This window comes from Xenopus tropicalis, chromosome 5 (assembly GCF_000004195.4).
Source record: "Xenopus tropicalis strain Nigerian chromosome 5, UCB_Xtro_10.0, whole genome shotgun sequence".
Lineage (NCBI taxonomy): Eukaryota > Metazoa > Chordata > Amphibia > Anura > Pipidae > Xenopus > Xenopus tropicalis.
In genome coordinates this window covers 843,003-855,575 of record NC_030681.2, presented here as the reverse complement: position 1 = coordinate 855,575, position 12,573 = coordinate 843,003, and the positions used below count along the sequence as shown (strand labels likewise).

Below are 12,573 nucleotides of genomic sequence, written 5' to 3'. Positions count from 1 at the left end.
AGGATATAGGAATTGTCTGTCTCTGAGCCCAGACACTGCCACCAGGGGATCCAGGATATAGGAACCGTCTGTCTCTGAGCCCAGACACTGCCACCAGGGGATCCAGGATATAGGAACCGTCTGTCTCTGAGCCCAGACACTGCCACCAGGGGATCCAGGATATAGGAACCGTCTGTCTCTGAGCCCAGACACTGCCACCAGGGGATCCAGGCTATAGGAACCAACTGTCTCTGAGCCCAGACACTGCCACCAGGGGATCCAGGATATAGGAACCTTTCCCCTCCTGGCTTATTGGGGTACTCATGCCATACTGTATGTGGGGCACAGGCCTTCCTGCTCTGCACTGTGGATCTGACTCATGAGGGGATTGACAGGGTACTACATGGGTTCAGTTATACTTGAAAAGGGCATCCCTAACATAGTGGGCTGGGCTGTTAAGTGACTGGCACTCAGCTGGTACTCTCTGTGGGTTCTGGGTCCAGAGTTCTAATGTAGAACAAAGCTGGTATTCTCTGTGTGGTTCTGGGCCCAGAGTTCTACTGTAGAACAAAGCTGATACTCCCTGTGGGGTTCTGGATGCAGTAAAGGAGAGCCCTAGTGTGGGAAAGGGCTGCCACTCACTGCTGGGTTCTGGGTGCAGTAAAGGAGAGCCCTAGTGTGGGAAAGGGCTGCCACTCACTGCTGGGTTCTGGGTGCAGTAAAGGAGAGCCCTAGTGTGGGAAAGGGCTGCCACTCACTGCTGGGTTCTGGGTGCAGTAAAGGAGAGCCCTAGTGTGGGAAAGGGCTGCCACTCACTGCTGGGTTCTGGGTGCAGTAAAGGAGAGCCCTAGTGTGGGAAAGGGCTGCTACTCACTGCTGGGTTCTGGGTGCAGTAAAGGAGAGCCCTAGTGTGGGAAAGGGCTGCCACTCACTGCTGGGTTCTGGGTGCAGTAAAGGAGAGCCCTAGTGTGGGAAAGGGCTGCTACTCACTGCTGGGTTCTGGGTGCAGTAAAGGAGAGCCCTAGTGTGGGAAAGGGCTGCTACTCACTGCTGGGTTCTGGGTGCAGTAAAGGAGAGCCCTAGTGTGGGAAAGGGCTGCTACTCACTGCTGGGTTCTGGATGCAGTAAAGGAGAGCCCTAGTGTGGGAAAGGGCTGCTACTCACTGCTGGGTTCTGGATGCAGTAAAGGAGAGCCCTAGTGTGGGAAAGGGCTGCCACTCACTGCTGGGTTCTGGGTGCAGTAAAGGAGAGCCCTAGTGTTGGAAAGGGCTGCTACTCACTGCTGGGTTCTGGGTGCAGTAAAGGAGAGCCCTAGTGTGGGAAAGGGCTGCCACTCACTGCTGGGTTCTGGGTGCAGTAAAGGAGAGCCCTAGTGTGGGAAAGGGCTGCTACTCACTGCTGGGTTCTGGGTGCAGTAAAGGAGAGCCCTAGTGTGGGAAAGGGCTGCTACTCACTGCTGGGTTCTGGGTGCAGTAAAGGAGAGCCCTAGTGTGGGAAAGGGCTGCTACTCACTGCTGGGTTCTGGGTGCAGTAAAGGAGAGCCCTAGTGTGGGAAAGGGCTGCTATTCACTGCTGGGTTCTGGGTGCAGTAAAGGAGAGCCCTAGTGTGGGAAAGGGCTGCTACTCACTGCTGGGTTCTGGGTGCAGTAAAGGAGAGCCCTAGTGTGGGAAAGGGCTGCTACTCACTGCTGGGTTCTGGGTGCAGTAAAGGAGAGCCCTAGTGTGGGAAAGGGCTGCTACTCACTGCTGGGTTCTGGGGGCAGTATGGCAGAACCGTGTTGTGGTGCTGATCTGACTCTCTCCCTTTCCCTCTCTCTCTGCAGGTCAATGTTTCTATTAGATCTGGAGCGGGGCGCATCCTTTCGGGGTGGCCCATGCAGTGCTTAGCGGCTGTCATCAAGGACGACGGAAACATGAGCGGAGGGGCGGAGCAGGTGGACATCCTGCCAGTCAGCTATGTCGTCAAGGACCGATGGAAGGTGGTGAGTGACTGGGGTGGGAGGGGCTGATATAGATACTGGGGTGGGCGGGGCTGATACAGACACTGGGGTGGGAGGGGCTGATACAGACACTGGGGTGGGCGGGAATGATATAGACACTGGGGTGGGAGGGGCTGATATAGATACTGGGGTGGGCGGGGCTGATATAGACATTGGGGTGGGAGGGGCTGATATAGATACTGGGGTGGGCGGGGCTGATATAGACACTGGGGTGGGCGGGGCTGATATAGACACTGGGGTGGGCGGGGCTGATATAGACACTGGGGTGGGCGGGACTGATATAGACACTGGGGTGGGGGGGCTGATATAGACACTGCGGTGGGCGGGGCTGATATAGACACTGGGGTGGGTGGGGCAGATATAGACACTGGGGTGGGCGGGGCTGATATAGACACTGGGGTGGGGGGCTGATATAGACACTGGGGTGGGGGCTGATATAGACACTGGGGTGGGGGCTGATATAGACACTGGGGTGGGGGCTGATATAGACACTGGGGTGGGAGGGGCTGATATAGACAGTGGGGGGAGGGGCTGATATAGACACTGGGGTGGGAGGGGCTAAAATAGACACTGGGGTGGGCGGGGCTGATATAGACACTGGGGGGTGGGACTGATATAGACACTGGGGTGGGGGGGGCTGATATAGACACTGGGGTGGGCGGGGCTGATATAGACACTGGGGGGAGGGGGTTGCTGATATCTCATGTAGTGAATAAGCATTTTCCTTGCAGCTGAAGAAGATCGGTGGGGGAGGATTTGGGGAAATCTATGAGGCCATGGATCTGCTGACACGGGAAAATGTTGCACTGAAAGTGGAATCTGCGCAGCAACCGAAGCAAGTGCTGAAAATGGAGGTGGCGGTGCTGAAAAAACTGCAAGGTCAGAGCAGCCATTTTGTACCTGTGTCATAACAACCACTGTGTGTGTGAGGGTAAGTGAGGGTGAGTGAGTGTAAGTGAGTGTGAGTTAGTGTAAGTGAGGGTGATTGAGTGTAAGTGAGTGTGCGTGTGGGTGAGTGAGTGTAAGTGAGTGTGAGTGAGTGTGAGGGGCAGTTAGTGTAAGTGAGTGAGTGTGAGTGTAAGTGAGTGTGAGTTAGTGTAAGTGAGTGTGAGTTAGTGTAAGTGAGTGTGAGTTTGTGTAAGTGAGGGTGAGTTTGTGTAAGTGAGGGTGAGTTAGTGTAAGTGAGTGTGAGTTAGTGTAAGTGAGTGTGAGTGAGTGTAAGTGAGTGTGTAAATAAAAGGCCACTTACCATTTCTGGAGTGGGGGGGGGGCTGACGTGACTGGAGGGGCCCATGGAGCTGTTTTTGCAGCAGGACATGCGGGGGTGGGGCTGGAGGTGGGGGGGCTCTAATAGGGTCCCAAACAGCAGGAATATCATTTCCATGTGTCCGCTCTTTGGGGTGGTCCCGCGATGATCATGTTACACACGTGACAGCCCCCTTGGCTTTCTGCCCCCAACCCTCTGCCCCAGCGCCAAAAGCTCTGACTGCAAAGAATGTGTCCTGTTATATGCTGGGCAGGCAAAGGGTTAAAGATTAAGCGCTTAGTGACAAGAGGAAGGAGGCCCCTGCCCAGAGAGCTTACAATCTAAAGTCAGTGGGTAACGTACAGACACAAATAGGAATTGGCTGAACTGTCGCCCTGTGTAATGTCCCTCAATGTGATATTGCAGAGAATTTGGGGAGCCCCTACAGTACAAGCCCAGTATTGGGTGCCGGGACCTTTGGGTGCTGCTTGGAATACACACCCGCTGGTTGGATAGTGGAAATCAGTGTATGGGCTCAAGATCCCTAGATCCAACGTCTGGGAACCCAGTTGGTCGCTGCACCCACAAATGCAAGTTGCGCCAATAGTGCAAAGAAGAACCAATATTTAAACCCGACCCAGAACCGCCGGCGCCTTCTCTGGGCAAAAGATTATTTAACACGGACCGAGTCCAAGTGGAAAAGGGAGAGTCGTTTTCATCCACATATCGACATATACACCCGGGTACCCCATGCCCAGACCCTCCCCTAGCTACACAGGAACCCATAGCCCACGTCTACATCCTGACCCCCCCCCCCACCCCAAAAGGTGGGAACTATGCTGATAGGGATAGTGGCCAGTAAGTGTGAAACACCTGCCCCTGCTGCCCAAGAGGTTGCCCCAGTGCCCGTGGAATGAGCCCTTGAGCCTGCCGGAGCCGGATTGGTATGTTCTGGCTATCTGCCCCGAGATCCAAAACTGCAGCAGCCTGACCTTCCCTTTTCCTCCACAAACAACAAAAACTCCCTCAAGGTTCCATAAAAAAATCCCTTAATCATTGACTCTTCTGCCAAAAAGTGACCTGATAGTGCCGATAACGCGGAGGCATTCGCTTTCAGAGTTCCCAACTGTAACCCCTTCTTCTCCTGGACAGAGAACCCATTTTTGACTCTTCTGTTCCAAATTCGGTAATACGATGCAGAGGAAGAAGGTTTTTTTGCTTTTAACAAAGTTAGGAGACTCTGAAAGGCCTAATCCTTCCAATCTCTGGCGCTCAACAGCCAAGCCTGAAAAGAGAGGCAGAGTTTGGGTGCAGCAGAGGTCTCTGGGAGAGAAGATCCCTCCTTGTGGGGAGCAACTTGCCAGTTTGAGTAGCAGAAGAAACCTTGGCCTGCTCGGCCATTTTGGGACTATTAAAGTCTTGAATCAGAGAACTGGAGATATCAGTGGAGCCGGGGGAACCACATAAGCCGCTGGAGACTTCATGGGTGGAGAATAGTATCTGCTGCCAGTGCCGACCAACCAAAAGTCCTGGTGAAGAATCTGCAGCTTGGTGTTTCCTAAGATGCCATCAGGCCCCCTCTGCTTACTAAGCTCTGAAAGGCTACTAGTGTGTCTCCATGGGCACGGTAGGTTGCTTACAGAGGTTAAAAAGACTGATCTCTGCCCAGAAAAAGGATCTACTGAACCATCTGCATTTGAACTCTGCTTCCTGTCCCCCATTTCTTGTCCACATAGGGTTTATAGACCATCACTAGTTTGGCCAAGAACCCCTTGAGGGATGAAGCAAGAGTACAAAGAGCATGTTTTGCTGCTCTTATCTCCAATGCATAAGAAGGAGTCTCTGGAAGAGGAGAAGGCCATTTTCCTTGCACTGCCAGATGAACCCCCAAACCCCATGCTGAGGCATCTGTGGTTATTATTTTCCACTCAATCTGAGACATATGCCACCTGGCCCATCCAACCAGGTCTCTTGGTCGTGGTCTCCAAGAGAAACATAGCTGCCACAGTCTGTCTGGGAAGAAAAGAGGCCCATGTGGATATTACATGGACCTTCTAAGGAGACAAGGATGCTGTCCCTAGGGCGGTCTGGAACCAAGCTCCCAAACACACGAGGGAATTACTTTTGTCTTTGTTTAGGAAGCCAACCATGACTGATCGATTACCCTGTTTCGATGACTGATCAACAAGTTTGGATCCCTTGCCGACAAGAGGAGATCATCTAGATAATGCCAAAGGGCAATGCCCTCCTTTCTGAGCTCTAAAGGGTAGGCTTATGTATTGCAAATGCCTCTTGGCTATGGCAAGCCTCAGGTAACAGATGCACCTCTGCCACTGGCATATGGGGGTACATCCCTCTGCCCAGAAACACACATTGTAACAAACACTATGGTTAGAAATGCAAAGAAGGGGGTTGTTTCTCTATTGACATCTGTAGGAGGTACGAGCAGCCGCGGGTACGATGAACAACAACTTCCTACACCCCCCCAGTGAGTCTAGCGTTTGGTTAGGGATACCAACAATTGCCCCTTCAGGTCTCGTAACCCCTCAAAGGGTATCAGAAGTTTGTAATTGAGGAGATTTCAGAAGCCATTGGGTAGGTCCCACATCCCTCAGATTTATAGAGAAAAGGCCATTTCTCCAGGGAGAATCATCACTGTGATTGTAAAGATGGATTCCATGTTGAACTTCTGTGTAACCGGTTGATCCCCTTGAGATGCAGGACTGGTCTCCATCCTCCCCGCGCTTTATTTACTAAATAAACAATTGAGTATATTGAGTATACACCAGTTCCCGGGGGGACGGGGACAACCTCTTTCTGATTCACCAACAGTTGAACGTGGTGCAGATAGCTTGCCTCTTTTCTGCATTTTTGGGAAAGGTTGACCGAACAAAAAAAAATCTTTTGAAGTAAGGGAGTAAATTTTGGGCGGTAGCCTCTTTCCAGGATGCCCCCCCACCCAGTGATCTAGAAATAGATCTTCTCGACACAGGAAACAATGTTGCCAGCCCAACCTTCCCTACATGCACAGATGGATAGTGAGGAGGACTTTTTGGAAACCTCCAATGACTTGGATTTGCCTCCTCTAGCAAACCCAGACTGGCCTCCTCAGGGCTCTCTAATCCCTCTTTGCCTCCTCTAGCAAACCCAGACTGACCTCCTCAGCGCTCTCTAATCCCTCTTTGCCTCCTCTAGCAAACCCAGACTGACCTCCTCAGCGCTCTCTAATCCCTCTTTGCCTCCTCTAGCAAACCCAGACTGGCCTCCTCAGGGCTCTCTAATCCCTCTTTGCCTCCTCTAGCAAACCCAGACTGGCCTCCTCAGGGCTCTCTAATCCCTCTTTGCCTCCTCTAGCAAACCCAGACCGGCCTCCTCAGGGCTCTCTAATCCCTCTTTGCCTCCTCTAGCAAACCCAGACCGGCCTCCTCAGGGCTCTCTAATCCCTCTTTGCCTCCTCTAGCAAACCCAGACCGGCCTCCTCAGGGCTCTCTAATGCCATTTTGCCTCCTCTAGCAAACCCAGACTGGCCTCCTCAGGGCTCTCTAATCCCTCTTTGCCTCCTCTAGCAAACCCAGACTGGCCCCCTCAGGGCTCTCTAATCCCTCTTTGCCTCCTCTAGCAAACCCAGACTGACGTCCTCAGGGCTCTCTAATCCCTCTTTGCCTCCTCTAGCAAACCCAGACTGACCTCCTCAGGGCTCTCTAATCCCTCTTTGCCTCCTCTAGCAAACCCAGACTGACCTCCTCAGGGCTCTCTAATCCCTCTTTGCCTCCTCTAGCAAACCCAGACTGACCTCCTCAGGGCTCTCTAATCCCTCTTTGCCTCCTCTAGCAAACCCAGACTGGCCTCCTCAGGGCTCTCTAATCCCTCTTTGTCTCCTCTAGCAAACCCAGACCGGCCTCCTCAGGGCTCTCTAATCCCTCTTTGCCTCCTCTAGCAAACCCAGACTGACCTCCTCAGGGCTCTCTAATCCCTCTTTGCCTCCTCTAGCAAACCCAGACTGGCCTCCTCAGGGCTCTCTAATCCCTCTTTGCCTCCTCTAGCAAACCCAGACTGGCCTCCTCAGGGCTCTCTAATCCCTCTTTGCCTCCTCTAGCAAACCCAGACCGGCCTCCTCAGGGCTCTCTAATCCCTCTTTGCCTCCTCTAGCAAACCCAGACTGGCCTCCTCAGGGCTCTCTAATCCCTCTTTGCCTCCTCTAGCAAACCCAGACTGGCCTCCTCAGGGCTCTCTAATCCCTCTTTGCCTCCTCTAGCAAACCCAGACTGGCCTCCTCAGGGCTTTCCATGTCTGCTGAAACCTTGGTCTTCCTGAGCCTCAAAAAATATTGGGCTTAAAAGGAATAAAGTTTTGTCTTTTCTGGCTCTTTCCTCCTGAAGCCTTCAACACCACCCCATGAAGCCTGGTACTGAATAACCGAAGGCCCTTGAATACCAAGGTACATAGACTCATCTTGGAGGACACATCCACCGACTGGGACCTCAGTCATAACCAAAAGGAAATGATGGAGGAAGCAAAGGGGCAGAACCGTATGGGCTTTGTAGCACACTACGTGTTTCCGGCCAGCATGCCTCTTGACAAGAGAGTGGGTGCTAAACTGGGCCAGTGCCCTCAGTCCCATTGGGAACATGTGGTGCATTGAGATAGTGTTGGGAAAAGAAGAGGGGGTACAAAACATCTCTCACCCCCAACTTTTTGGAAACGTGTTTCTGGCATCCAATTCAAAGTGAGCAGAGATTTCTTAGAAAACAGTAAAATCTCTCAGTTTTAGCATTGGATCTGTTTGTACTATTTGCTATTAAATATTGGGGTTAATTTATCTGCAAATCACCCCATTCAGTTGCCCCTTCATATCTCTCCCTATTATCTCTGCAGGGAAGGACCATGTCTGCAGGTTCATCGGCTGTGGGAGGAATGAGAAGTTTAATTACGTGGTCATGCAGCTTCAGGTAAGAGACACTTACAATATGGTGTGGGTAATGTCAGGGCAGGTGGAGCATTCAGGGATATCGGGGCAGGCGGAGCATTCAGTGATATCGGGGCAGGTGGAGCATTCAGGGATATCGGGGCAGGTGGAGCATTCAGGCATATCGGAGGAGGCGGAGCATTCAGGGATATCGGGGCAGGCGGAGCATTCAGGGATATCGGGTCAGGTGGAGCATTCAGGGATATCGGGGCAGGCGAAGCATTCAGGGATATCGGGGCAGGCGGAGCATTCAGGGATATCGGGGCAGGCGGAGCATTCAGTGATATCGTGGCAGGCGGAGCATTCAGTGATATCGGGGCAGGCGGAGCATTCAGGGATATCGGGGCAGGCGGAGCATTCAGGGATATCGGGGCAGGCGGAGCATTCAGGGATATCGGGGCAGGCGGAGCATTCAGGGATATCGGGGCAGGCGGAGCATTCAGTGATATCGGGGCAGGCGGAGCATTCAGGGATATCGGGGCAGGCAGAGCATTCAGGGATATCGGGGCAGGCGGAGCATTCAGTGATATCGGGGCAGGCGGAGCATTCAGGGATATCGGGGCAGGCGGAGCATTCAGGGATATCGGGGCAGGCGGAGCATTCAGGGATATCGGGGCAGGCGGAGCATTCAGTGATATCGGGGCAGGCGGAGCATTCAGTGATATCGGGGCAGGCGGAGCATTCAGTGATATCGGGGCAGGCGGAGCATTCAGGGATATCGGGGCAGGCGGAGCATTCAGTGATATCGGGGCAGGCGGAGCATTCAGGGATATCGGGGCAGGCGGAGCATTCAGGGATATCGGGGCAGGCGGAGCATTCAGGGATATCGGGGCAGGCGGAGCATTCAGGGATATCGGGGCAGGCGGAGCATTCAGGGATATCGGGGCAGGCGGAGCATTCAGGGATATCGGGGCAGGCGGAGCATTCAGGGATATCGGGGCAGGCGGAGCATTCAGTATGTGTGTTTATTAGATAAGATAGTAGACAGAGCCCCCAGTTGCGATGCTGAAGGCTCAGAAGACTCGGTGAGTAGCATCACTGCAGCTTTTGCCCCACTGTATTAAGTTTCTTGGCCGGTCCCATGGGGTATCTGCACCAGGAAATCTATTTATGGGGCAATTAGGCGAGTGCTCTGTGCCCTTTTCCTCACAGGGAAGAAACCTGGCAGATCTGCGCCGGAGCCAACCCCGTGGCACCTTCACCATGAGCACCACCCTGCGCCTGGGCAAGCAGATCCTGGAGTCCATCGAGTCCATTCACTCTGTTGGCTTCCTGCACCGCGACATCAAACCGGTGAGTACCGCCCTGATGGGGAGCGAGAGGGGCAGAATAACAGGGTTGCCCATAGTGAATAGCAGGGGTAGATGCCATTTCATGGAGGGGGCACATTCCTGTAGGGGCCCCCCTACTGCCAGAGGGGCCACCATAGAGTGACATATAACAGGATCCTTCCAATGAAATCCCCCGTCCCGCCGTGTTGCCCCGGTGCCACTTACCTGTTGTCCGTGTGTGTTGCAGTCCAACTTCGCCATGGGGCGGCTGCCATCGACCTACCGCAAATGCTACATGCTAGACTTCGGCCTGGCGCGCCAGTACACCAACACCACGGGGGAGGTGCGGCCGGTAAGTACACATTGCTTGGCTCGGTCTGGCAGAGGGAGTCTGGGTAATCATCACCACTCAGCTTCCACCAACTAGCGCCGCCATATTGCTTCTATTTATTATCAACCCCACTGGGGCATCTGGCTCGGCATTCTGGGAACCAACTTCTGTCTCAGCAACTTCACTCACTGGAAGGAAAACTGCACCAAGAAATTCACAGAAAGAACAAAAAGACTTCATTGTTGGTTCCTCCCAGACCTTCTGCCTTTCATTCCATTCTTCTCCTGCTGGGAGGTCTCCCAAAGCCCATCTCTCCAATAACTCCTCCCAGTGCTCCATGTGACCCTTCCTATACTCCTCCTACTGCTCCATATAACCCTCCCTATAACTCCTCCCATTGTTCCATATAACCCTCCCTATAACTCCTCCCATTGCTCCATATACCCCTCCCTATAACTCCTCCCATTGCTCCATATACCCCTCCCTATAACTCCTCCCATTGCTCCATATACCCCTCCCTATAACTCCTCCCATTGCTCCACATACCCCTCCCTATAACTCCTCCCATTGCTCCATATAACCCTTCCTATAACTCCTTCCAGTGCTCCATATAACCCTTCTTATAACTCCTCCCATTGCTCCATATACCCCTCCCTATAACTCCTCCCATTGCTCCATATACCCCTCCCTATAACTCCTCCCATTGCTCCATATACTCCTCCCTATAAATCCTACTACTGCTCCATATACCCCTCCCTGTAACTCCTCCTACTGCTCCATATACCCCTCCCTGTAACTCCTCCTACTGCTCCATATACCCCTCCCTATAACTCCTCCTATTGCTCCATATACCCCTCCCATAACTCCTCCTACTGCTCCATATACCCCTCCCTATAACTCCTCCTACTGCTCCATATACCCCTCCCTATAACTCCTCCTACTGATCCATATACCCCTCCCTATAACTCCTCCTACTGATCCATATACCCCTCCCTATAACTCCTCCTACTGATCCATATACCCCTCCCTATAACTCCTCCTACTGATGCCATATACCCCTCCCTATAACTCCTCCTATTGATCCATATACCCCTCCCTATAACTCCTCCTAATGATCCATATACCCCTCCTATAACTCCTCCTACTGATCCATATACCCCTCCCTATAACTCCTCCTACTGATCCATATACCCCTCCCTATAACTCCTCCTATTGATCCATATACCCCTCCCTATAACTCCTCCTAATGATCCATATACCCCTCCCTATAACTCCTCCTAATGATCCATATACCCCTCCCTATAACTCCTCCTATTGATCCATATACCCCTCCCTATAACTCCTCCTATTGCTCCATATACCCCTCCCTATAACTCCTCCTATTGATCCATATACCCCTCCCTATAACTCCTGCTACTGATCCATATAACCCTCCCTATAACTCCTCCTAATGATCCATATACCCCTCCCTATAACTCCTCCTACTGATCCATATAACCCTCCCTATAACTCCTCCTAATGATCCATATACCCCTCCCTATAACTCCTCCTACTGATCCATATAACCCTCCCTATAACTCCTCCTATTGATCCATATACCCCTCCCTATAACTCCTGCTACTGATCCATATAACCCTCCCTATAACTCCTCCTATTGATCCATATACCCCTCCCTATAACTCCTCCTACTGATCCATATAACCCTCCCTATAACTCCTCCTACTGATCCATATAACCCTCCCTATAACTCCTCCTACTGATCCATTTAACCCTCCCTATAACTCCTCCTACTGATCCATTTAACCCTCCCTATAACTCCTCCTACTGATCCATATAACCCTCCCTATAACTCCTCCTATTGATCCATATACCCCTCCCTATAACTCCTCCTACTGATCCATATAACCCTCCCTATAACTCCTCCTACTGATCCATATAACCCTCCCTATAACTCCTCCTACTGATCCATTTAACCCTCCCTATAACTCCTCCTACTGATCCATATAACCCTCCCTATAACTCCTCCTACTGATCCATATAACCCTCCCTATAACTCCTCCTACTGATCCATTTAACCCTCCCTGTAACTCCTCCTACTGATCCATTTAACCCTCCCTATAACTCCTCCTACTGATCCATATAACCCTCCCTATAACTCCTCCTACTGATCCATATAACCCTCCCTATAACTCCTCCTACTGATCCATTTAACCCTCCCTATAACTCCTCCTACTGATCCATTTAACCCTCCCTATAACTCCTCCTACTGATCCATATAACCCTCCCTATAACTCCTCCTACTGATCCATATAACCCTACTGCAGTGTTGGGAGTCAGGGGCACTTAATGCTGAATCATTTGGGTTTGGGGCCATTGGTGTATAAGTGGAGTGCATTATGGGAAGTTGGTGGGCGGGGCAGCTGAGTGGAATTTCCGTTATTGTTTATTTCGCATTCACATGAATGAGTTTTATTTTCCCACCATGTTTTGCTTCTGTTTTTCAGTTTTGCTGCGCTGTTTATTTTTGCCGGCGGGACATGCGCTGTGAGTCTCCATCCCCATCCCTTTCCTTTGCTTTTTATTTTCTCTCCATATTAGCAGCGGGGGTGTCTCTAGGGGGTACGGGGGTCTCTGTACTGGGGTGTCTGTACGGGGGCACTGGGGTGTCTGTAGGGGGGTACAGGGGTGTCTGTAGGGGGTACGGGGGTCTCTGTACGGGGGTGTCTGTATGGGGGCACTGGGGTGTCTGTAGGGGGGCACGGGGGTGTCTGTAAGGGGGT

At 52.2% G+C, this 12,573-nt stretch overlaps 1 protein-coding gene across 3 annotated transcripts in view; it reads left to right on the top strand.

Moving 5' to 3' along the window:
- ttbk1 (tau tubulin kinase 1) overlaps window positions 1-12,573 on the top strand; it is a 64,398-nt gene that overhangs the window by 17,705 nt on the left and 34,120 nt on the right. For 2 of the 3 annotated variants that reach the window (XM_031902145.1, XM_031902144.1), the window contains exons 2-6: window positions 1,803-1,961; window positions 2,711-2,858; window positions 8,101-8,174; window positions 9,344-9,484; window positions 9,710-9,814. In XM_031902145.1, the coding sequence (XP_031758005.1) occupies window positions 1,854-1,961; window positions 2,711-2,858; window positions 8,101-8,174; window positions 9,344-9,484; window positions 9,710-9,814 (576 nt within the window). In that variant the 5' untranslated portion in view covers window positions 1,803-1,853. Of the gene's footprint in view, window positions 1-1,802; window positions 1,962-2,710; window positions 2,859-8,100; window positions 8,175-9,343; window positions 9,485-9,709; window positions 9,815-12,027; window positions 12,338-12,573 lie in introns of those variants that run through there. The other variant, XM_031902146.1, reaches the window with a different exon arrangement.